The sequence below is a fragment of the Corapipo altera genome, unplaced genomic scaffold (genome assembly GCF_003945725.1).
Source record: "Corapipo altera isolate COAL_440 unplaced genomic scaffold, ASM394572v1 322, whole genome shotgun sequence".
In the NCBI taxonomy this organism is placed as follows: Eukaryota; Metazoa; Chordata; class Aves; order Passeriformes; family Pipridae; genus Corapipo; species Corapipo altera.
This window is the reverse complement of record NW_020885090.1, coordinates 158022-183769: the sequence shown is the minus strand read 5'-3', so window position 1 is coordinate 183769 and position 25748 is coordinate 158022. Positions and strand designations below refer to the sequence as shown.

The following is a 25748-nucleotide window of genomic DNA, read 5'->3' as shown; positions in this document are numbered from 1 at the left end:
TCCTTCCTTCCTTCCTTCCTTCCTTCCTTCCTTCCTTCCTTCCTTCCATTCCTTCCTCCCCTTCCTCCTCTTCCTTCCCTTCCTTCCTTCCATTCCCTTCCTTCCCTTCCCCTCACTGGCCCATTGGGAAATCTGGGAATGTTTTACAGAGGGGAAAGAACTATGGGAGGAGACTCCCCTGTCCAGGAAATGAGGAGGGGGCACCAAGGAAAGCCCCATGGGTGTGAGTCGCTCCTGGCAGGGGCTGAAATCTGGGCAGCCCAGGTATGACCACGGGGCAGCAGGATGAGAGCAGGCCCTGCTGCAACTTCTGGCTCATGTTTTGAAGGAGAGTTGGATCTGGGATTTGTCCAGATCCTGAATCTCATGGGAATCCACTGAAAATGCCAGGTAAATCAGCTGCCAGAGGAGTTGTAGTGGCAACTGCACTGTCCAGACTCAGACAGCTCCCACATGGGCAGAACTGAAGGTTTTGAGTCTTGGGGGACTTCTGTGCTGAAAATTGAAGTGTGAAGAATCCAAGTTCTTCTGGACCCAAGTGTTAGCTGAGTGCAGGTTTTGGGTTATGAATTTTTCCTAGACCCCCTCTCACTGAAGAGAGAAAGATCTAGAACCCAGAAGTTTCTAAACTTCTGTGTTTTGGTCAAAGAAGTTGTTCTGAACCTCTCCATGAACTCCATACTCCTCTCATCTCTTTCTCTCATCATTGGAGCCCACATGATGTCCCAAAGAAGTCCCCGGTGGGTACATGAGTTTGTGTGTCATTCCCTCTCCATTTCCCTTCCATCAGTTTCTAGTTTAAAGTTGTCATTGAAAAACGTCTTTGAGGATCTTAAAATAAAAAGGGAAGCTGAACAAAAGAAATCCAGATATGACTCAACTGCTAATGATGCCCTGGCTCCTGGCTGGAGCTGTGTCGGAGGCACGGCTGTCATTCCATCATTCCTCTCCTGTCTGCTCTTAGGAGGGTAACCATGGAGATGGTTAATTGGCTGTCTTAGTCATGCAGCTTAATGTCCATGTGGGGCCTTACAGAGAGACTCCATTAATTGCTTAACTGTAAGATGGCAAAGAGCAGTGAGGTGAGAGCAGTGAACAGAGGGAGTCCTCCCTCGCTCAAGTGCTGTTTGCAAGGAGGTGATCTGGCTGTGATGGGCTCTCCTGCTGGAAGGTGGGGAATGAAGTGATCTGGCTGTGATGGACTTGCTCCCATTGGAGTGGAAGGTGAGGAATGAGATGGTCTGGCTGTAGTGAATTTGCTCCCTTGGAAAGTGGGGAGTGAGAAGAACAAAGCTGCCATCAGGCAAATAGAGCAGACCAGCCAATATTGGTGAGTGAAGGTGTCAGGGGAGGTCTTCTAGCTTCTGCCTTGTGGATTTGAAATTAGGCATCTGATGTCCCAAAGCCATTAAAAGCAATATCAAGTGATCTGTTTGCAACTGAGCTGAGGCCAAGTTTCGTGGGAAATGCAGCTCCTTTTCTGGGCCTGCTCAAGGAACAGAGCAGGCACAGAAGGGTTTGAGCTGTCATGAGGAGCAGTGTGGGGAGGGGTGAAGGTGGGTGAGGGAATCAGGGACTATGTTGTGTGAGACTCTTGGGGTGGCATTTGGAGTTGGCTGTGCTGTGGGTGCCTGCACAGCCCTGCATCTCCTCCTCTGCTCTGGCCTCCTGCTACACTGGGAAGTTGGAAGAGCTGGTTTAGCCTTTGGGGGTGTTTTTGCTGTGAGATGTGCTGATGGAGATGATGGTGATGGGAGACTGATATTGCCACACAAATTTGCTCTAAACAGTGTATAAAGCTTTATTTGGTCAGTAAACAACCAAACCAGAGCAGTGATAATCCCCAGTTGTCATGGGCCAACGGGAGGGACAACAGTCTGGGGGGGTTTCCTAACTGAACAGCAGCACTAAGCACTGCCTTGGTTCCCAGGTGAAGAGTGTGCAGGATGCCATACGGGAGAAGAAGAAATCCTTCAATTTTCTTGGAGAAGACATTAACTTGGTCCCCTCAGTAGGCATTTTCATCACCATGAACCCTGGTTATGCAGGACGAACTGAACTACCTGAGAATTTGAAAGCTCTATTCAGGTGAGTCGAGGTCAAGTTTGTTACCTGTGTTATAAGAGTGGCAGAAATTGCCCTTTGGAACATCCAGATTTGGCTTTGTTTTCTTGGGACATTCACTTGCATTGGGGATTTACAGATAGTTTCAGCCTTGTGCACCAAGCCTGGCTCTGGGAACACACGGGGAGGGCAACACACAGAGGGAGCTCTGTGCCTGGGAAAGGCAGTGTGTGACCTACCTCCCTGGAGAAGACCTGGAAGATAAAGCTCCAGACCCACTGCCCTTAAGATGTGTTGTCAGTACTTGCTCTGCAGTCCCTTGTTACCTGTCTCCCCAGGCCCTGTGCCATGGTTGTGCCAGACTTTGAGCTGATCTGTGAGATTATGTTGGTGGCCGAGGGGTTCATCGAGGCCCGGGTGTTGGCCAGGAAGTTCATCACTCTCTACCAGCTCTGCAAAGAGCTCCTGTCCAAGCAGGTGAGTTCACTGCTGTGCCTGGGCCTATGCATTCCCAAAATCAGGAATGTGACACTCTGCCACACACCTCCATGACTGAAGCTTCGCAGCTTCGATTTACTGACTGCATTGGTGGCAGCTGCTGGGAGAAGGGAAGGTTTGTGGTCATCAGATCTTCAAGCTGCTTTCCTGGAGGATCTGCAGGGACAAAAGGACTTGACCAACTACATTAGTGGGAGAGATTTCTCAAAGGGCCCAAATGGTACCATGGTTGGGGTGATATTCAGTGCTTTCCAGGCTCTTGACTCCTATTGATTTTCCTGCCACAAGGGGTTTATGGTGACTATCCCTCTCTGAGTCCAACCTAACACTTCCCTGTCATGTCAGGTGTTGATAACAGGGTCATTTGTAGTGCAAAACTCTAATTAATCAGATTTTTCCTTGCACAGATCAAATCTGGGTCCAGTAATGAGTTGAATCAGGATTCCATATGGAAAACCTGATCTTGGCTCTCGCAGCATGAGCTTGGGTGGGGGATGCCTTGTCTCAGAAACTTTGTGCTGTGCCCTGGAGGCCTTGATGGGAGCCATGGCCTCCTACACAAAGCTTTCAGCTGTCAGGCTGGGCTCTGCAGGTCTTAACAGAGCAGAAATAAAAAGGGTTGCTTGTTGGCCTGAGTTCCTCTCAGGCATCTTTGGGATTCCTTTTGAGCAGTGTCTGCTTGGTGGACTTTCCCCAGGACCAAATGTGCCTCGTAGCCTCGTGATGGGGAGGATGGAGAACCTTGGGTGTCTGGGGCCTCAGAATGGACTAACAAGCCTTTCAGCTCAGTAGCTCCTGCAGGTCCAGGGCTCTGGCTGGCCTTGCCTAAGCTGCATAAAGGCCAAGCAAACTGCTTTGTGATCTAGGGGGAAAAAACTGCTTAGGTCTCCGGAATGCAAATCCTACTGCTGACTTAGTGCCAGCTCTGAGCCCATGGCATGGCATGAACAACTGAATTATTTGACTCTTTAATACTGTCTCTGATGGGAAGCTCACCTGCTTAAATGGAGATCAGGTAACTCAGGCTGGTGGAGGTCTCTGGCCACAACACAGATAACCCTGAGATGAGCTCAGTTGTTTAGAGCCTGGTGCTGATAATGCCAAGGTTGTGGGTTCAATCCCTGGAGGGGCCATTCACTGAAGAGTTGGACTTGAAGATCCTTGTGAGTCCCTCCCAACTCAGAATATTCTGTGACCATGTGTTTGACTTTCAGTGTTTCTGTAGCTGAGTGGTCTGGCAGCTGGGAGCTGCTGGTTCCTCACTTGCATGGTGCTCATAAACTCTTTTTAATTGATTTCTCCCTTCTCCCTGCAGGATCACTATGACTGGGGTCTCCGTGCCATCAAGTCCGTGCTGGTGGTTGCTGGGTCCCTCAAACGCGCCGACCCCGAGCGCCCTGAGGAGCAGGTTCTGATGCGCTCCCTGCGTGACTTCAACATCCCCAAGATCGTGACAGACGATGTGCCTGTGTTCATGGGGCTCATTGGGGATCTGTTCCCTGCCCTGGGTGTGCCTCGGAAGCGTGACCTGGATTTCGAGGCATTGGTGAGACAGGCTGTGCTGGAGCTGCGGCTGCAACCTGAGGACAACTTTGTGCTCAAAGTGAGACCAAGTGATGTTCTCTGCCTACACCAGCATCAAATCAGTTGGGTTTTCTCAACACTCTTTGCTTCTACAAAGAAGGCTCTGCACAGTCACAGAATCCCAGAGCTGTTTGGGTTGGAAGGGATCTTAAAGATCATCCAGTCCCACCCCCATGCCAGGGGCAGGGACACAGGTTGCTCCAGGCCCTGTCCCACATGGCCTTGAACACTTCCAGGGTTAGAGCAGCCACAATATTCCTCTCGCAGATAGACCCTGATGGAGGAGAGAGTCAGCTATGCTGGGTATAATGCAGTTGCAGCTGCCCCTAAAACCAGCACTGCCTCGTCCCTGAGTGTGCCAAGGAACTGACTCTTGTAGGCTCATGCACATGTGGAGAGCACCCTGGAGAGCAGAGGCTCCTCAGCTGATGGCTGTCAGATGGTATTTCCAGGAGGTTTGTCTGCCCACTGAGGATTTCACACATCATAGTTAGAGTGCCCAGAGCGAAACAAACTCAGTATCAAGTCCTTTTATGTCTCTGGGTCACAGCTTTCTGAAGGAGAGGCCCAATGAGAGCTCATTTCGTAGAATCACAGAAAGACCAAATAGTTTGGGTTGGAAGGGACCTTCAAGGATATCTCATTCCAACCCCCTGCCATGGACAGGGACACCTTCCACTAGACCAGGTTTTGTAGATCTGAACTTCAGTTTGGCATCTTTGTCTAAGCTGTGGGAGTGTGTTTTCCCAGGTGGTGCAGCTGGAGGAGCTGCTGACGGTCCGACACTCCGTGTTCGTGGTGGGAAACGCGGGCACAGGCAAGTCCCAGGTGATGAGATCCCTGCACAGGACCCACCAGATAATGAAAAGACGTCCTGTGTGGACAGACCTCAACCCCAAGGCAGTCACCAACGATGAGCTTTTTGGCATCATTAACCCAGCAACAAGAGAGTGGAAAGATGGTAAATGTCTTTTCATACTGAATCTGGAGATAAAAAGGATGTTTTTAATGGACCTTCTGAGTCCAGAAGGATGGCCAGTCCTCTGTACCCAGGTCTGACAGCCCAGGGGCCTGTGTGCTGCTCCAGCCATGTGAGGGGTTGCTGTTGAAAGGACATGTAGGGTGGTTTAGCTTTTTGGTTATCAAATGGGAATTTATCCTTTTGGCATAAGGATAATTATCCTGTCCATTAACACCAGCACTTCCCAGTTCCTAACTGGGGCAGGTTGGTTTTCAGGGCTGGGCTGGTGATGGAAGAGAGTTCCCTCCTACCCTATGGTGTGCACTGGGGCCCCCCAAAATGTGCCATCCCCACGTTTCCACACCCGATAGCACGCTCACAGACCTTTGAGTGGTGTTTTTGCACTATCACTGTCTGATCTCTAGCACATGGCATTTGCCAGGCTGTTGATCCTGATTGCTCCTGAGGAGGACAAGTGGAGCATTTAAAACCTGCTGAAAGATTACAGAGCTCTGGAGTGAAAATGTTGGGTTGTGACTGATCTGGAAAGGCTGCTTTGATTCCATGTGTGGCTGGTTTAGGAGGTGGTGGGGGGAGAGGTGGGAGAAATAAATCATCCTGGGCCAGAGCTGTGCCAGGAGATGAGCTGCCACCACCTCCCCAGGCCCTGCCACAGCCCCTCCTGCCCCTGCTTTCCTCCAGTGCCAGGGTTAATTTCTTTTTAGTTGTTATTGGGGACCCTAAATCAAAGTGACAGAGAGAAGTGTGGGATACAGAGCCCTGCAGAAGGGCTGCATTGGGGAATGAGGGTCAGGGACTGTGGGTGTCACTGGAAAGCTGGAGGGACATGGGCAGGTGGGTGCCCAGTGGTCTCAAGCCTCTAATGTTTCAAGAGAACTCACAGGACTCCTCCCTGAGGGCTCAAGGCACATACTGTCTGCATTAACCATTCCTGAAAATGTTGTTTCTTGGTGTCAAAGACCAGCCAGGCCATTTTCACCACAGCCTGACAAGAGGATGTGTTCCCTTATGAATCAGCCCCTCATTTTCCTCTTCCCCAGTTCATCCTGTCACTCATTTCATTGCCAGCAGTTGGAGAGTCTGTACATGTTAGGTGGGAAAAGGTCCCACAAGGGAATCTTAAAAGTGTTTTTTGTAGAACCAAACTCTCCTTTTAAATCCCGAGGCCACTCTGTGGTGTGGTTGCACAAGGTTGGGAGAGGGGCACTTCCCTCCCCACTGCCATCGTGGTGTCCATGAGGGAAGCACTGCTACTCTGAGACAGGAGCTGTTCTGACACTAATGGTGTTGGAGTGTTTGCCAAGACGTGTCCAACGTGAGGAATGGAGTCAAGGCAGAGCCAGGGAAGTGTTACTTTTTGACCTGCTCTCAGAATCAGATACCTGTGTCTGATGAGCTGTTCTGCATTTGTTATACGCAAGCTTTGTCTCAGTCATGTAACACCACTGGCCATTCCTCACCTGGATCACAAGGGTGTCCTGGAGAAAAAAAACAGAGGGTTTGTCACAATTCACCATCAGAGAGGCTGTTTTTAGTGTTTGCCTGCTGTTCCTTCATGCAGCCCAGCCTTTCCCCAGGTATTTCCTTCTGTGGAGGACAGGGCTGGTTTTGTGGAGCTCTCATTTGCCCTGTAGTGCTGCTGCTCTATTCCCAGCTTCTTGCTCTTCTTAACATTCATTATTTACTCCCCTTGAGACACTGTATCCTCTCTGTCTCCTTGATTTCACTGACATTTTGTTCTGTCACTCAGTGTCAGTCTGTGCTTGTTCTCCCCTCAATCTCACTAAAGCCATGACCCAACGTTTAATGCATCTTGATTTCCCTGATACACTTCAAATCACAAAAAAGAAATAAATTATAAGAATTTCCAAGGCATATTCAGAAGGTTTTCTCTACATTGTGTAATTCATGCCTTCTTTTGTCTCTGAATATCTGCTCTTCATTTTTCTTATCCCTTATGATTTGCAGTGGGAACGAAGCCTGTGTAGGTCTACAGTCATTTTCAGTGATAATAAATGATAACGGCTTTTTTCTTCAAAGAAGATATCTTGATATAGTATTATTTATGTACAGATGTAAAGAGTTATGAAAGCTTAAGAGGAAGGCATAATTTTTAGTAACTTGTTAGAAAAACTTTTAAAGGAGGTGACAACTTCAGTGTTCATCAACATATTCTGTCACCTTCCCAGGACTGTTCTCATCAATCATGCGAGAGCTGGCCAACCTCACACATGATGGTCCCAAGTGGATGGTACTGGATGGAGATATTGATCCAATGTGGATTGAATCTCTTAATACTGTGATGGATGACAATAAGGTAATGGATACAAGGTAAAGCAGCAGGTGTTCCTTGTCAGGTGTGATTCAGCCCAGGAGAAATGCAGGTGCTGAAATAACACCTCCTGGAATAATGCAACTGTGTTCCTTCAGGTAGACCAAACAATATTGCATAAAGGAAATCGTGCATGAGGGAAATAGCTCAGAGATTGTTTTCATTGGAATTTCCCTTTTCTGGAGAGTTGCTTGTGAGTAATAACGAATGTCCTGATCATGACTTCAGGCCCTTTAAAAATAGACTAGGGGCATAATTCTAGACCCCGAGGGAGTGCTGTGGATTCTGGGTTGAGGGAGAAGGGTCATTCTACTGCCTGTTAGAAATCATATCACAGACTCACAGAATGGTTTGAGTTGGAAGAAATCTTAAAGCTCATCTTGCTCCATCCTCCCGCCATGGGCAGGGACACCTTCCAGTAGCCCAGGTTGCTCTAAGCCCCATCCAGCCTGGCCTTGGACACTTCCAGGGATGGGGCAGCCACAGCTTCTCTGGGGAACCTGTACCAGGGCCTCCCCACCCTCCCAGGGGAGAGTTTCTTCTTAATATCTAATGCAAACCTACTCTTTGAGTTTGAAGCTATTCCCTCTTGTTCTGTCACTCCAGATCCTTGACTGAAGTCCCTCTCCAGCTCTCTTGGAGCCCCTTCAGGTACTGAAAGGCCACAATTATGTCACCCCAGAGACTTCTCCAGGCTGAACAACCCCAATTCTCTCAGCCTTTCCCCATAGCAGAGGTGCTCTAGCCCTTGGAACATCTTGGTATCTGCTCTGGACTCATTCCAACAGCTCCATGTCCTTCCTGTGCTGGGCCCCCAGGACTGGAGGCAGCTCTGCAGGTGGGGTGTCATCAGAGCAGAGCAGAGGGGCAGAATCCCCTCCCTGGAAGTGCTGGTCACAGTGTTGGGATTGCAGCCCTTTGCCAAAGAGCTCCTCGGGAAGCTGGGCTGAGCAACCAAGGGCTGGATGCTCTTCATGGCTGTTCCTGGGCGACCTTCAGTCTGTCTGTCTGTCTGTCTATCTGTGTGCCACATGCAGGTGCTGACCCTGGCCAGCAATGAGAGGATCCCTCTGAACCCGACGATGAGGTTGCTCTTTGAGATCAGCCACCTGCGCTCGGCCACCCCGGCCACCGTGTCCAGGGCGGGTGAGTCCCGGCGTGAGTCCCACCCTGGGATTCTGCACAGAGCAAGCAGAATCTAGAGCTGTTAGTCAGCCTTTTGTTGGCCAACTTGGTCCCTCCTGAAAGCTCCCAGCCTGGGAGCACAGCTGCCCTTGGTGTGCAGGGTCGCTTCCTGAAGCACATGGACAAACTGAGGATCCTGACCCTGGATCCACGTGGGGACCTGTCACCATGCTGGGAATGTACCCAGAATGCTGATGTGTGACCATGGCTCCAGCACTGCTGAGACAGTGCTCCTGCACAGCTCTGATGGATGATGATGAGGAGAGGGCCAGTCTCTATCCCAAAATACTCCTGATCGTTGGAGAGGTTCATGGGAGAAGGGAATGAAGGTGTCTCCTCATGTCTGGGGCCCAGAGCAATAACCAGCCTCAGACAAGATCATGCTCAAAATTTGGGGCAGAGTCATGAAAAGTGTCCTGGTTTCCTGAGTTCCATCTCTTCACTCTTAATGTTTCTACTCTGCAGTGGGGCAAGAGGAGGGAGCAGGTAATGGGGCACCAGGTGTGTCTGGCAGGGTTTTAGTTGTGTGAAAGTAGCTGAGAAATTCTGCTGGGAAATTGTGGTCTCTGCTGCGTCCTCACTGTATGTTCTCTCTTCCTCTGGGCCTGAAGGGATCCTGTACATCAACCCATTGGACCTGGGCTGGAATCCCCCGGTGAGCAGCTGGATTGACCGGCGAGAGATCGAGTCTGAGAGAGCCAACCTGACCATCCTGTTTGACAAGTACCTGCCAGTCTGCCTGGACACCCTCAGGACAAGGTACCACCTGGAGGCAGGGGCTCACTCACCACTTTCCAGACCAGCTGTGCTGGGGCTGTGCTCTGTGTAACGTGTGCCCAGTGTTCTCCTTGTCCCCAGAGCCCTGAGTGTCATTGACTTCAGCTCAGAGGAACATCAGGGTGAGGGGGCAGCTGACACTCCTGCCCATCCTTGTCTGGGCACATCTGTTCCTCACTGGATAGTGACTTGATTCTGTGCTTATATCGGTTCTGTATCTCTTGGAAAGTTAATCTAGGAGATCCTAAAGAGGAAGTCTTTCCAGTCTCCTGATGTGTCAGCCCAGACCTGAGTTAACTCCACAAGTTATTTTTCAGCAGAGCAGATTTAGACCACTGCTGAAGGGAATTTTTCCATGTGCAGTGTGGAAGATGGAGAGAGCAGATCCTCTTTTATCCTCTCCCCACTTTTCTTGCCACATATCTTTTCCTGCCCCTTGAGGATGAGAAGGAAGCTGGTGTTTGTATAAGAGGGTGGATTGCTCTCCAGGCAGTCCTCTCTTGAATTTCTTTCCTGATGCATTTGAATACAATCAAGTCAGTCTGTGTGAGCATCCAGCTGGGCATGTTTCCTGGCTGGACACCAGACTCGTGAACATGAAGATCTTGGATATTTGAAGGGGTCCTGGTGCTCCTTGGCTTGAGTTACCCTCAAAGTAGTGCCCACAGAGAAGCTGGGCAAGACCACAGTTCTTGCTTGTCATGATGGGACACAGCTCTCTGACCCACACAGTGGTGAGGACTGGCCAAAGGAGAGATCCAAAAACCTTGAGGGAGGGAGCTGGTACTTGGAGGGGGCCTGTGAGAGAGAAAGGAACAAACCTTTTGGCAGGGCCTGTTGCAATAGGACAAGGAGTGATGGTTTTAAACTGAAAGAAAGGATATTTAGATTAGGTATTAGGAAGATATTCTTGGCTGTGAAGGTAGTGAGGCCCTGGCACAGCTGGTCCAGAGAAGCTGTGGCTCATCCTTGTAAGTGTTCAAGGCCAGGGTGGATGGGGTTTGGAGCAACCTGGGCTAGTGGAAGGTGTTCCTGCCCATAGCAGAGGGGTGGACTAGATGACCTTTAAAAGGTCCTTTCCAACCCAATCCAGTCTATGATTGTATGATTCTCCCATCTTCTGCTTGTTCCCCATAGCTGCATTTGCATTAAAAATATATATATGTAAAAAAAGAAGAAAAGTCAATGTACAACCCAGTTGTCAGCCCCAATGGGGAGGGTTCAGGAGGAGCTGCTTTAGTGCAGGCAGTTGCTCCTTGGGAGTGGGAGCTGGGAATCTTGCTAGGGAGCTGCTCTCTGGGTGCCCAAGCTGCTGTAGCCATTGGCAGCAAAGTCCATCTGACACCTCCCACCCTCTTTGCTGATCATTGTGTCAGCCCATGAAATCCCAGGATTAGCTGCAGCAGGCCTGAGCAGAGCATTTTGGTAGCTTGCTTAATTCAGAAATTGTAGAACCAACCTTTCAAATAGCTGTAATTACTTTATGGAGGACTTCAGTGCTGCTACAGTATTAGTTTGGAATTCTGTAAGTGTAGCTTAAACAAATGTAAAATGGCAAGATGAAAGGTTTGATTTTATTACTCCTCTATTTGACCGCTTTTCAACTCCTCGTGTTCCCAGGAAATGATTGCCTTCAGCAACTCTTCCATTTTACTTCTTTCAAGAGGATCAAAGTTTTAAAATGCTTGAAACTTCTGATTACTGTTATCATGTGTGTGCGTGTGCCAGTGCCAGAGGGCCCAGGGAAGGGATGGATGTTCTCCTTAGTGCTGTTCCGGGGAATGAGACAAGGAAAAGGGAATGAGACCCACACTGCTGCCAAGGAAAATGCGGATGTTCTGACAAAGCATTCCTGCCTTGCCTTCCTGGGCTGGAGCAACCCTGGTGTTTCACCCAGTTGTATTCCCCATGCTCTCAATTTTCATCCCTTAGATTTAAGAAGATTATTCCCATTCCTGAGCAGAGCATGGTTCAGATGCTGTGTTACCTCCTGGAATGCCTCCTGACTGAGGAGAACACACCTTCTGACTGTCCCAAGGAGCTCTATGAGCTTTACTTTGTCTTTGCTGCTGTCTGGGCCTTTGGTGGATCCATGTTTCAGGACCAGGTAAGAAGGGAGGTGCCACATCAGCATCTTTCATGCAGATCTTTTTTTTCTTTTTTTTTTTTCCTACTTTCCCAGACCCAATGCTGTGTCAGTGATGGTGTTTGACCCAGAAACCTCAACTGAACAATCCCTTTTACTAAAGGGCTTGTTATCCAGAGGGTAACACCAAAGAATGTCTAGGGGGTCATGGGATGGAGGTGGGGGGATGTTTGCTTATGAAGAAGCATTCCACTGGGGAGAAACATCCGGTTAATTTATAGCGGTGTGTGGATGTGCATAATGTGATCAAATTAAGATGGACTGATCAGATGAATCCATCAGGGAGCCTTATCCACCCACCTGACTGTGCAGGGAAATGTGCAGGTATAGCACAAACCTGTTTCTGACTGTTATTAGGTGGATGTTGAGAGTTGGCTGCCCTCAGTTTCTGGTAGAATTACACAAGAAAGGGGTGGTCAGTGGGGCAGGGCAGAATGGGCTTTGTGCTCCCCCTGAAGTAGAACACCCTTGGCTGAGGGTGCTGGTGAGGCTGAGGTGGGTGGTTGGAGCTCTCAGGTCTGGGTGAGCAGCTATTGGGGGTCTCTGCAGTGAGGAGCTGGGTTTGGTTGTGGTGTTGGTGGATTATAAGGGTCCAGAAAGCTAAGATGATCCCCGATATGGGGGCAAAAACTAGAATACTTTATTGAACAAGTGAGTGCAATTTAAGGGTCTTGGGGGCTGGACATGTTAATGAGGAGGACGAGTTGTGTTAATTAGGGGATGGCTTTACGTTAACTAGAGGATTACACAGGTTTCTGCTACAGTTACACAATTGCTTAATATTTCCCTTAACCAGGATTACATGAGGGGGAAGAAAACAAAGGGGTTTCAACACGGTTTGATGACTTCATCTCAAAGTCCTTCCTTATCCTGCTGCAGGAGCCAGGTTAATCCACATGGTTGTACATCAACAGGTCTTGTGAGGAAGGTCAAGTCCTTCAGATTAAGTGATTTCTCTCAGCCTCTGTTGCCCCAGGTTTACCACACATACCCTAACAGTTCTTTTTCTGTGGGTATCTGAATTTTGGACTGCAACAGTGGATGGACGCCCATAGCCCAGGAGGGCACAATCCAAATACAAAGGAGTTCTGGAGGGCACAATCCAGAGATCAAGCTCCTCTTGGGCTGTGAGGATTAATCAGCCCGTGGTTCATTAGTGGCACCTCTGACGTTCAAAGTTGATTGCAGCTGTCAGCCCAGAATCCATCTGTCCTCATTAGAGGAGGTGGGTGTGATCTCTGCCAGGGAGGTATCCCTGGGAGGCACCACTGGATACTGCACATTTCCAGCCTCCTCCCAGCTCCTGGTCCTTCAAACGTGGGAGAAGCACAAGCAATCCCAGCTGGGCTGAAACACAGCTGCCTTGTGGGAGCTGGAGCACGTGAACAGGGATCTTGGGAAAGATTTAGGCTTGCCTGGGGGAGGCAGGGTTGTTTTGCTGCCTCTGTCTCTGCCCTGATGCCTTGTAAGCAGGAGGGAAGTGGGCATCTCCTTTCGCCCATGTCCCATTCTGCCCTGTTTTCTGACCACGTGGTCTCGACACAGCAGGGCTGTCTCTTGATTTCCAAGCAATTGGAAAAGCTGATGCTGTTTTATAGTTCCCAGCTGTTAGCAGTGATAACAGACAAGAGGGCAGTGGGCTGTGTACTTGCCTGTGCTTGCAGGATGCCTTCCCAACCTCCCTTGGCATTGCTGTTTCCACACTGATGGCTGGGAAACCTGGAGATTTTTCACGTGATTGGTTCAGGGCAGGCAGGAGAAACCTGAAGCGCTTGTACAGGGATCTAAGGGCACGTGTGGTATGTGAAGACCTAGATTTGGAGTCCCAGGCTTTCAGCAGGTGGCACAGGGTTCAGTGGCAGTGTCTGCAAAACTGCTGCTGGAGGCACATTTGACATCGGCTGGAGCTGCTCACTCTGGTCCTGCCTGGTCCCTGCTGTGTGGTCACATCTCCTGGTCACAGGATAAAGCCTGTTGTCCCACCTATGGGTCTGCCCAGTGGCAGGACACTACTGTCAAGGGCACAGAGAGCCAAACCTGGTGTCTGGTAGGCTGCGTGTTGTCTGGATTATGTGGAGGTCTCTCCATGAACCTGACACCAGAGATGTTCCCGCTGCTGTTCTCAGGGGATGCTCAGGTGCTCACTGGGGTCCCAGTGTGTTTTGTCCATGTTCCTCAGTGCTAAACCAACAACATCTGCTGGACTCCTTGTGTTTGCTTCCAGCTAAGGAGCAGATATTTCAGCGAGGGATAAACATTGGTCAAGCTCAGCATGGTGCTCCCTTGGTGCCGTCACACCTCGTGGCCATGGGATGACCTGTATGAGTGCAGCTTTCTTGGGTCTTGTGGAGGATTTAACCCTCCATTCCCTGTGTACCAGCTGGGAAAAACTCAGCCTTAGTGTTGTCAGTGCAGGGTGAGTTAAAAAGCCAACAAACCAAACCTGGAGAGCACGCCTGGTCCCTGACCAGCAGTACAAGCTGCTGTCTCCTCAGAGGGGCTTCCAGCTCCTGGGGTGGGTTCCCTGGAGCGGGAGCGGGTGGCACATGGACACAGCGTTCCCATGCCGTGGCAGTGTCCCTGGCTGTGCTGGCTCCCCAGGAGCAAGGCCATGGCACAGCTGGGTGGGTGGCACAGTGTGCAGGCACAGCATCCCTCAGGAGGGTGCTGGGCTGGGAGGCTGGGCCGGGCGCTGCCGCTGTGCCGCTCTGTAAATGTCAGCAAGGAGAGCGCAGCACCACGGCCCAGAGAGGGGCAGCCTCCTGAAAAATGAGCCAATATAAAAGCTGTTTATTGCTCCCCACTGAGGGGGCCCTTCGTGCTGACCTTTTGCTGCTGAAATGTCAGGACAAACAGGCTGGAAGGCTTCCTGTTGCTCTGTTTGGAGGTGGGGAGAGGGGCCCTGGATAAAAACAGATGATAGATTTGCCATTTCCAGGCTCTGAAATTAACAGAAATCCATATGGGGTTTTTGTTAAGGAAGCAGTTTGAGCTTGACACTGTTCTGGCAGTAGAGCTGGGGCTGGAACTGCTCCATTTAAGGGCTCAGGAAGGCAGGCAGCCCATCCCACTGCTCTGCAGGCAGGGTAAGGGCAGCACTGAGAGAAAGCTTTTAGCAGTGCTGCCCATCCCTCTCTGCTGCTCCACTGCCAGGCCAGGGGGTTGTGACAACGGGAGAATGGAGATTACAGTCATATTGTCCCTCTGGGTAGCACAAGACTGCAAAATCCTGGATACTAATAATGTGTTTTGCAAATCATCTGGTCTTTTGAGGGATGGTGGCTCGGGGGACTTTGCAGAGGGTACTCAGCTCAAACCCAGGATTGCTGATAGCAGCTGAGCAATCCATGTGTGCTGGCCCATGGGGTGGCTGTAGGGAGGAGAGAACCACAGATGCCCCAGGAGCAACTTGTGCTGCTAAAACTGGCTCAGTTATGCATCTAATCATTCACAGACATTTTTTAGCAGCACTTTTCCCCTCCCTCCTCCACTTCTCCCCAGGGCTGAAGGCTGCAGTCCCTATGGTCTGTGTGGGAAGGTGGAGTGACTGGCCCAGTGTCACAGAGGAAACTTGGGGCAGGAGAGGGGACTAAGCATAATTTACCAGTCCTGTCTCAACATCTAAAGCCAAAACTGTCACCCTAGCTCTTGACAAGAATTCAGATGCTCCAAAATCTCTATACAGAAGATAGGATGGCAAAAAGCAGGAAAGCAGGTGCTTCTCAGGCACGGAAACAGCCACAGGAGCATGGTCCCTCTCCAGGGCTTTGCTACACTGGTGTCTGCAGTGCTGCTGCTCCTGTTTGAAAAGAGGCCAGAAAACAACAACCAAGTGTTTGCAGAGTGGTGTGATTTATGAGGAAGGGCTTTGGTATGCATGCTCTGACTGTCCATGGCCATGGATGGAGATGGATGTGGTGTCCTTGTCTGTTGGAAGAAGTAGGCACCAAGAATCAATCAAGTGTCTGTTTAGGCATAGGCACGTATTTCTCTTTTTCAAATTGATCCATCTATTTCATCTCAGACAGACTAGGAGTGATCAACACAGAGGATGAATTATTTAGGGGAATAAACAGGAGTGATGAGAAGAAATGAAGAAATTGAAAAATTATGTTTAATAATAGGAAAAAGGATAAGATCGTTATCTTGTGGAATATATTTTAGGGACTAATCCCACTCTGTTGGACAGGGATAGATAACATTCTCCATCACTAATGAATTTCTCCAGATTAGCATATTTTCTCCTCTCTTTGTCTTGCAGCTTGTGGACTACAGAGTGGAGTTCAGCAAGTGGTGGGTGGCAGAATTCAAAACAATCAAGTTTCCCTCTCAGGGCACAGTCTTTGACTTTTACATTGATCCAGAAACAAAGAAGTTTGAGCCTTGGTCTAAACTTATTCCCCAGTTTGAATTTGATCCAGAGGTGCCATTACAGGTAGGTGACCCCAGGTGGTTGTTTGGCTGGGAGAACGTGTTTTAGGGGGTATTTCAATGAAGTCTGGTGAAAAGTCAGGCACTGCACACTAAGGATGGATACAGCTAAATTACCCATCCTCTGTACTGTGCTTTGACTGTCTCCCAAATCTGAGTTATGTACAGGAAGGGCAGGGTTCCAAGGACCCAGGAACTGGTGTGCCCCGGGTGCAGAATGGGGGAAACTGGCCTGCAGAGAGAAGGGATGTGAGACAGAGTAGGGACAAAGACCCTGGGACAACATCTCGTTATTCTGCCTGGCTGGAAATAGAGATGAGTTTATATTTTTGCCAAAAAAAGGGTTCCTCAGGTGATGAACTGTGGTTGCCAGCTGTGCTTCCCTGTCCTTCCAGAAGTGCCACAGTGAGCAGATGACTTATAAAAACTGTCACTGCTTTAGCAAAGTGTTCATGGACAGATCCAGCTGCTGCTGGATCAGCACCAGCCATCAGGGTTCCACCTGCAAAGATTGATTTTAATGGCTGGCAGCAGCGTGTCCTTCCCTTCCTAGTGCAGCCTGGAAACTGGGATTACCACACATTCCTGGCTCTCCCAGTTTTACTTTTCTCAAGGTCATGTTTGTACAGACTGGGAATGAGATGCTGGAGAGCAGTGCTGGGAAAGGGCCCTGGGGGTCCTGGTGGTGCCAGTTGTCCCTGAGTCAGCAGTGCCCTGGCAGCCAGGGGGGCCAACCCTGTCCTGGGGGCATCAGGGAGGGGATTGTCCTGCTCTGCTCTGCCCTGGGGCGGCCTCGCCTGCAACATTGGGGCAGTTTGGGGGGACACAATGGAAGGAAGGGATTGAGCCATTGGAGAGTGTCCAAAGGAGGGAAGGAGGATGGGGAAGGGCCTTGATTTGAAGGCGTGTGAGGACACTGAGGGCACTTGGTGTGTTCAGCTGGAGAAGAGGAGACTGAGGGGAGACCTCACTGCAGTTCCACCTTCCTGGGTAGGGGCAGAGGAGGGACAGGGACTGAGCTCTGCTCTGGGGGGACTAGGGACAGCAGGCAGGGAATGGCTGGAGCTGTGTCAGGGCAGGCTCAGGTTGGATCTCAGCCAAAGGTTCTTCCCCCAGAGGCTGCTTGGGCACTGCCCAGGCTCCCCAGGGCAGTGGGCACAGCCCCAAGGCTGCCAGAGCTCCAGGAGGGTTTGGCTGATCCTCTGGGGCACAGGGGGTGACTCTTGGGGATGGGCCTGTGCAGGGCTGAGGGCTGGACTGGATGATCCTTGTGGGTCCCTTCCAGCTCAGCACATTCTGAGACTCTGTGAGTCTGTGACATGGCTATGGGGTGGTGGCAGGGATGGGGACGATCACCTGCTCTTTCTGCCCCTCAGGCTTGCCTGGTGCCCACCCCTGAGACGGTTCGTGTGCGGTACCTCCTGGACAGGCTCCTGGAGCGCCAGCGCCCCGTGATGCTGGTGGGCAGTGCGGGCACAGGGAAGTCTGTGCTGGTGGGGGACAAACTCTCCTCTCTGGACACAGACACATATGTGGTGAAGAAGGTCCCGTTTAACTACTACACCACCTCTGCCATGCTGCAGGGTAAGGCTCTGACTGAGTCACAGCTCTCCTGGTACCTTCCCGAATTCCTGGGGCAGCAATTGGGGTTTGGAGTGTGTGATCACCGGAGAGTTCAGGGGTCGACCTGTAGGTGGGCTGCCTGTGTGGTTTGTGGGCACTGCACTGGCACTTGCAGACCCTTAAATCCCACAGTGAAACTCTCTGGTCAGCAGAGCCCTGGTTTTGTGGAAGATATTGTTTTCCAACATGAGGATTTGAATCCTGAACCCCTCACCCTGAGGGCTGTGCCAAACACAGGCTTCAATCTGCTACAGTTTTTATGGCTTGTACTTGACTTGAAGTGTGTCTTTAATGTCCTGGAATTTAAGCCCGTGCTGAATAGGATGAGTTTCTTGGCAAGGATCCAAACTGTCCTCAGGATGCAATGATGGGAATTGCATCTCAATTAAGCAGAGGATGGTACGAATGGATAAGTGCAGGCTGTAAGCCACAGCTGGATCCTGGGGCTGTCCTCCCATCCTGCTGCAGCCTAACAGAGCAGGTCTCACATCACCCCCTCCCCAGGGGCACAGGGCTTGCTGACTGGGGGGATCCAGAGCCCCAGGGAATGTCCATAAGGATATCTCTGATGGGGATTTTGGCAAATCAGTGAAATATTAAGTTTGATCCCAAGATAAGGTCAGTTTTGCTGTGCAGTCTCTTCAGAGATGAAGAGAAAGGATGTAGTTCTGGAAAAGTGGCTCATTTTGGAATGGTGTCCCAAGAGAAATAAATAATTTTACATGTATTTATTAACCAGTAATGAAGCAACCTGGTTTATTTTGAGTTGAAAAACAGCTGTGAGTCACTGTATACCACACTACTTCCTCTATTCAGCTTGGTTTGACTCAAAAGTCCTGAAATCCTTCTACTTCCCCAGAGAAGCTGTGGCTGCCCCATTCCTGGAAGTGTCCAAAGCCAGGTTGGACAGGGCTTGGAGCAACCTGGGATAGTGGAAGGAGTCCCTGCTCATGGCAGGGGGGTGGAGTGAGATGAGCTTTAGAGTCCCTTCCAACCCAAACCATTCTGTGATTCTCTGATGACCTGTGAAGCACCAGGCAGACCAAGGATTAACCTTCCCTGTTTGGTTGTTCCCAGCTGAGGGTGCCAGGTGGGGACACCTCCCAGCCAGGGTCAGAGCTGAAGGCAGGGAGTGTCCTGGGCTTCGTCCCTGCTCTGCCAGGCTCCCAACACTGCAAACATCCTAGGAAAGGTTTTGTAGAGAGGTGACAGCACAGGCCCAGCCCATGCTCTGTGGGCTGGGACCATGTGACAGAATCACAGAACATTCTGAGTTGGAAGGGACCCACAAGGATCAAGTCCAACTCTTAAGTGAATGGCCCATACAGGGATCAAACGTGACCTTGGTGTTATTGGCACCGTGTTCTGACCAACTGAGTGTTGTGGGGCCACAGCTGCTTCCTGGGGCAGGCTGGGAGGATTTCTGGGCTTGCTGGAGCCTTCTGCCTGAGCTCATCACCCCACAGGGCAGTGTCTGTGCCTCTGCACACAGTGAGAAGGCAAATTATTTGGCTTACTGTCCTTCAAGACAAAAACTCGGTAAAGCCTCCCCTTTTGGCCAGTCTTGCAGCCCTGAGGGTGTGATGGTTATCACAGAATCTCAGAATATGCTGAGTTGGAAGGGACCTACAAGTATCATCCAGTCCAGCTCCTGGCCCTGCCTGAGAGGATCATCCAAACCCTCCTGGAGCTCTGGCAGCCTTGGTGCTGTGCCCACTGCCCTGGGGAGCCTGGGCAGTGCCCAACCAGCCTCTGGATTCCAGCCTGTCCTTTCCTCCCAGCGTGGGGTCTCTGGGAAATGCCCTTGGGTTGGTGGGTGGGCTGAGCTGCCTGGGGGGCACCTGTGCTGTGGGTGCCCCTCTGGCCAGGTGGGCATGTGCAGGGGAGGGGGCTGACAGGGGCAGAGCTGGCCAGGTGTCCCTGTTTGCTCTGAGCTCTGGGCTGAGCCCGTGACTTCCTTCCTCTGCAGAGCACAGCACATCTTCATCACGGGGATGAAGATGTGGCTGGGAGATCTGCTCTGGGAAGTGTGATTTACACAACTTGGCCTCCTTCCCTACTGCTCATTTTTTAGAGTTAATTTTTCCCTTTTGTTGGAGTTTGTCAGTTGGCTGCTTTTTTGTCGCTTGAGCAGGTGCCTCTTTAGATTTGTAAAATGTGCATACAAAGCAGTTTGGGATTTTTTATTTTTATTTACTTTAAAAAGAGCTTGAAAGCCAGGAATTCTTAGACAAAGTACCTGCTGGGACAGAGATTTTTAAGGTGCAGAGCTGCATCCTTCTGGGGGAGCACAGAGTTGTCATTCAAACCATAACTGCAGGCCTATGGCTTACAAAATTTCACATGCATAGAGGTTAAAAGGAGCCAGAATCTCTCTGTGCCCAAACCTGGGACCAGTTTTAGGATTTTCTTTGGTGTATTGTGACCAAATACCACGTTCTGTGGCCCCTGATCTGCTGCTTTGTGCCCTTTTGGACCTCTGCTCCTCCTCCCTGCTCCATTAGCCCTACCCTGATATCATTCCACACCTTCCCGCTCCAGATCTGCCTTAAGAAAATGACAATAAATGTTGTTTTTTTGGGGAAGAGTATTTTTTATCCCCTTGACCATCAGCCAGCAGGCAAGAGGAGCCACACTGGCCAAGTCTGATGTGCACTGAGTGTTCCATTCAGGGGCTGCTGGGGGTGTGTCAGGAGCTCAGAGGCAGCAACAGGGACCCTCCAAGAATTATTGTGGGATATGACTCTGAATTAAAATGCAACTTCCACAAACATGTCACTTCATCCCCAGTAATTGCATTTCACTATGATGAATCTCCTGCATCCTTGTTTAACCTCGAAAAGGGCTGATTTTATATGTTAATTAAGGCTTAATTAAATTTAAATTAAATGCTTATTTGAAACACTTAATTTGACTTGCTACCAGAAATTTCAAATATTGTGGTTTTATTGAAGGGGGAGAGAGACTCTGCTGAGGAAAAATCCATCATTTTTCTGAGCACAATTCATGCCTTTCTGTAGCAAGTGTCTGTGGCAAGAAAACAGCTGAATTCTGAGCAGTGGGCAAGCCAGACTGTCTGCAGGGAAAAAGTGTGGGGGGGGGTTAAAAGATTTGTCATCAAAAAAACCAGAATATAATTTTTTTTAAAATATCTCTGGCCCTTGGTAAGCAATGGCTAAAGTGAACATTTGCACAAGGAGATTTTTATTGAAATTCCTAGTCATCCCTAATTACAAAGTGTTCCTTGTCATGCTGCTTAACCCCAAACTGAGCCAATGCAACAAGTTCTGTCTCCATCCCCAGGAGAGCAGGGAGCCCCTGATGTCCAAGAAAGCTCCTTGTCAGGAAAATCATCCCAGGATCTGGGCAGAGGAGAGTTGCTGCTATGTGCTTTGCCACTTACTGAGGCAGGAAAGGTTGTTTGGGCTGCAGTGAAAGGAATCAATAAGCTGTAAAACATTATGTGCAGCAGTGTGGGGTGATTTGCATTAAATATCAGCCCAGCATCATAAATATTCCCCATATGTTATAGTCTAGAGCAACATATAACCTCAGCCTTCTGCTAAACAAAGGAAATTCTTTAAGAGCTTCGAAATGAGAAGTTTTCTCTCCGTGCTGTCCTTTGCTCATGGGTGACTTGACTGAAAACTGGGTGGGAACGTGACAGCTCATGTTTCAATTGAGTCTTGTTGCATTTTCTGGAGGTTTGGGTAATGCTGAGGAGGGGATCAGAGAACTGGTTGTTATTTGGGGTTGTTCAGCCTTGAGGAGAGAAGGCTCCAGGGAGACCTTCTAGCACCTTCCAGTTCCTAAAGGGACTCCAGGAGAGCTGAAGAGGGACTTGGGAGAAGAGCATGTAATGGCCCATCCCTGGAAGTGTCCCAGGCCAGGTTGGACGAGGCTTGGAGCAACCTGGGATAATGCAATGTGTCCCTGCCCTTGGCAGGGGGTTGGAACTAGATGATCTTTAAGGTCCTTTCCAACCCAAACCATCCTGTGATTCTGTGATTATATCTGGTACATTCAAATAAATAATATTATTTTGATTGTTCTAAAGTTGTCAGGATTTTATCCCTGAAAACACCCATTTCCTTTGTCTAACAAACATAAGAAGTGCATTTTCATTCACAAAATCAGCTTTGCTCCTGGGCTTGGTGCCCCAGCACCTCCTTGGTTCCATCCTAATGCCCAGTCACTTCTGCCTGGGCTCGGGGGGTGTCTGTGGTACATCTGGGGCAGGGGAGTGGAGGGGACACACTGCCTCCGTGTTGTGGATCAGAATAAACTCACAAAGTAGGACTGAGTTTAAAAAAAGAGGCAGAAGGGATTCAAAAGGCTTTATCTTGCATGAAGAGCTTTGTTTGCTCTGAAGTAAACCAGGCTTGTAGCAGAGCGTTTGCTGTGTTTTGTTTGCAAGGAGGAACTGAAAACTTTGTGATTTGGGTTGAGTCAGACCAAAAATCTGCCTGAGGGTCCCTGCCAGCCACAGCCTGGGGGCAGCCACCATCCTGCCAGCCCCTTGAAGGGCTCCTAGGTGCTCCATAAGCACAGCCTGGGGACAGCCACTGTCCTGTGCCAAGACCAGCTCTTCCTCCCCAGAGAGCACCAGACAGCCCAGATGGATTTGAGGGGGCCACAGGCTTCCCCCTCTGCCCACCCGGACCCTACCTGCCCTCACAGAGCTGGGCTCCTGCTGGAGCTGCTCACACTGGGCTGAGGAATCATTTCTATTTCCCTCTGCCCAACAGGTGTGCTGGAGAAGCCTCTGGACAAGAAGGCTGGCAGGACCTACGGCCCCCCGGGCACCAAGAGGCTCGTGTACTTCATCGACGACCTCAACATGCCCCAGGTGGACACGTATGGGACAGTGCAGCCCCACACCCTGCTCAGGCAGCACCTGGACTATGGACACTGGTAGGAGGCTTGGGGGCCAAGACCTTTTCATCCAGCTCTGCTGTTGGGGATGGAGTTTGAGAGGAAGTCACAGTGTGGATCCCTCTTCCCATCCCATGTTGGCCACGGCATCCGGCTGGGATGGGCTGGAGCTTGCTGGGAGGCTCTGGGTGAACAGGCCATTGTGCACCCTCAGGGTGTCCCCTGTCCCCAGAAAACACACTCCCTGCCTGGCTGAGGGAGCTTCACTCCACTCCTGCTCAGTCTCATGACTGATCCCAGTGCAAAGCCTGCAAGGCTCAGCCTGAGCCCTACCGTGCTGAGAGTGGGGGAAGGACATGGATTGGCCTCAGCTGGGATGAGCCACCCCTACTGTGAGCACCTGAGGCTGTTTTCAGTTAGGCAGCAGCAAACAGGCATTTTCCAGGCACAGGTAATTTGAAGGAAAACCACTGACAGTGTTTTGGAAGGAGATTGGTGCGTTTGACACCTCAGCCAGCAGTGCTGTGTGGGACAGGGATACTCCCAGCTCTCTCACAGAGAATACAGGGCAAGGACTTGGAGCAATTCCAAGTCTCCTCAGTTGTGTGTGTTCCTAACCTTGGCCAAAAGCTTCCCAAGTACAGGGACAGTGGAGTGGAGGCAGAAATTTGGGGCTGTGGGTGTTGGGAAGGTTGGGCAGAAAGAGAGCTTAGGGGGTGTATGGGAGCACTGACATGTGGGGACACCCTGTGCCCCCTTGTCCCTCCCAGGCTCTCCCGAGCTCTCTAACCCCTCTTGGCAGTGCCCCTCAGGTGTTACCCCCTCGCTGGTCCCACTCACAGCCCATCAGGGTGCAGCTCACCCAGGGTGGTGAGCAAGGAGAGGGGCACAGCTCCCTGTGCTCTTGGGCTGACCTTGCCCAGCAGTGACCCTGAGCTCTGCTCTGGGGGCTGTACCCCAGCTCTTCCGGCAGCCCCCCCATCCTTCCCTATGGGCAGCACTGGGCAGCCCTCCTACCCCATCCCAGGCTGGCCCAAACTGGAGGCACTCCTGGGATTTCCCACAATTTCCACACCAGTGATGGGTCTGGCTTTGCTCAGTGGTTGTTACCAGCTGATGGAAATACCAGCTCCAAGAGCAGAACTGAGGGAAGACCTCACTGCAGTTCCACCTTCCTGGGCAGGGGCAGAGGAGGGGCAGGGACTGAGCTCTGCTCTGGGGGGACCAGGGACAGCAGCCAGGGAATGGCTGGAGCTGTGTCAGGGCAGGCTCAGGTTGGATCTCAGGCAAAGGTTCTTCCCCCAGAGGCTGGTTGGGCACTGCCCAGGCTCCCCAGGGCAGTGGGCACAGCCCCAAGGCTGCCAGAGCTCCAGGAGGGTTTGGCTGATCCTCTGGGGCACCGGGGGTGACTCTTGGGGATGGGCTTGTGCAGGACCAGGAGTTGGACTGGATGATCCTTGTGGATCCCTCAACTCAGCATATTCCATGATTCTGTGACTCTGTGTGCAGCCATGCAGCAGCTCTGGGCCCCACCCTGGTGAGGGACAGGATGTGACTCCCCTGAATGTGTCCCCTGAAGCCACGGGGACACTGGGAGCTCACAAACAAGCTCCAGGGGGTGGCAGCAATGACTACTCTGGTCACCATCCATGGCTTTTGCTTTGCCCAAAGGTATGACCGGAGCAGGCTGTCCCTGAAGGAGATCACCAATGTGCAGTACGTGTCCTGCATGAACCCCACTGCGGGGAGCTTCACCATCAACCCTCGGCTGCAGGTAAAGCCCCGCACGATGGCACTGCCCTGGGGTTGGCTTTGGGTGGAGTGTTCAAGATGAGGCTCAGGGAGAATCTCTGGCAGATCCTGATGTGATTTGATCAGTAGAAACATGCTGGATTTGCTGAGCGACTAACTCCTGATGGAGAGGCAGCAAACTTGCTGCCTTTTTCTCTTCTTTGTGTTTCCTCTCATTCTGCTGCTCAGTGGGAGGAAGAAGTCCCAGGTTCCTGGACAGCCACACCCATTCTCAGGAAACCTTCTGATTCAGACAGGCACATTCTACCTTCATTAAGGTGATATTTACCTCTGGGCCATAATTCATGAAAGCTTTTTGGTGGTCAGGCACTGGAACTGGTTACCCAGGGGAATGGGGTCACCATCCCTGAAAGTGTCCAAAGATGAGTAGTTGTGGCCCTTCACCATATGGTTTAGTGGGGATTTGGGAGTTGGTCAAAGGTTGAACTTAATGATCTTGGAGGTCTTTTCCAACATTAATGATTCTATAATCTTCTTGCTCCTTGCAAGTTCCAAATCAATAAAGGATCTTCTGAGAGGTGGCACCTTCCAGGGGCTGCTCCTACCAGAGACAAGACTGGGCTTCATCAGGGGTCAGTGGGACCTTCAGACCTTTCAACTCTTCACTGGACTGAGCTTACAGTGTAGCCACTGTGAAATGCCATTGGAAATCCCTTGTTCAGTGAGCAAAAGGTGTCACTTGTCAACTGTCCTCTGCTGGGAAATTGGAAGGGGGCGATAGTTCTGGTGGGATCATAGAGCATCCCAGGTTGGAAGGGACCTCGAAAGATCACCTGGGCCAACCTTGCCTGGGAAGTGGAGCCTGGAGTAGTTTATCCAGCACTGTGTCCAACCACATCAAGTCCTCACAAGGCATTTGAGTTGGGAGCTCACTGCCCATCTCTCTGACCTTTCCATGTCTCCCTTTCTCCTCCTCAGCGTCACTTCTGTGTCTTCGCTCTCTCCAACCCTGACCAGGATGCCTTGACCAGGATCTACAGCACCATTTTAGTGCAGCATCTGACCAGTGGGAATTTCTCGGAGGCTGTGCAAAAATCAGCCCAGCAGCTGATTGCCCTCGCCCTGGGGCTGCACAGGAGGGTGGCTGCCACCTTCCTGCCAACAGCTGTCAAGTTCCACTACATTTTCAATCTGAGAGACTTCTCCAACATCTTCCAAGTAAGTGCAGTCCCTGTCTGTGGCACTTGGAGCTTGTTCCAATGCCACGGGAGGCTGTGGACCTGTGTCCCTCTGGCCCTTGGTGAACAAAGCACAGTGTCCCACCCAGCAATTTCTGAGTAAAAGGGATGACCTTGGGCCATTCCCTAATTCCTACTTGGTTTTGACTGGGTTCCAGAGCCACCACCCATGACTTTGAGGAACATCAGTTAAAAGCTTATTTGCTTTCCAGCCTCTCTGGTCAGTGGACAGGGATGCACAGTTCCAGAAGGAGGTGTGGG

The 25748-nt window shown here is 50.8% G+C and overlaps 1 protein-coding gene across 5 annotated transcripts in view; it reads left to right on the top strand.

Moving 5' to 3' along the window:
• Positions 1-25748, top strand: part of DNAH9 (dynein axonemal heavy chain 9) — a 185387-nt gene that overhangs the window by 37916 nt on the left and 121723 nt on the right. For 3 of the 5 annotated variants that reach the window (XM_027669560.1, XM_027669562.1, XM_027669561.1), the window contains 13 exons: positions 1931-2088; positions 2403-2541; positions 3878-4165; positions 4897-5107; positions 7318-7445; positions 8498-8606; positions 9257-9404; positions 11355-11529; positions 15830-16003; positions 17376-17583; positions 22371-22536; positions 24169-24271; positions 25228-25467. In XM_027669560.1, the coding sequence (XP_027525361.1) occupies positions 1931-2088; positions 2403-2541; positions 3878-4165; positions 4897-5107; positions 7318-7445; positions 8498-8606; positions 9257-9404; positions 11355-11529; positions 15830-16003; positions 17376-17583; positions 22371-22536; positions 24169-24271; positions 25228-25467 (2247 nt within the window). Of the gene's footprint in view, positions 1-1125; positions 1225-1930; positions 2089-2402; positions 2542-3877; positions 4166-4896; positions 5108-7317; positions 7446-8497; positions 8607-9256; positions 9405-11354; positions 11530-15829; positions 16004-17375; positions 17584-22370; positions 22537-24168; positions 24272-25227; positions 25468-25748 lie in introns of those variants that run through there. The other 2 variants (XM_027669563.1, XM_027669564.1) reach the window with 2 other exon arrangements.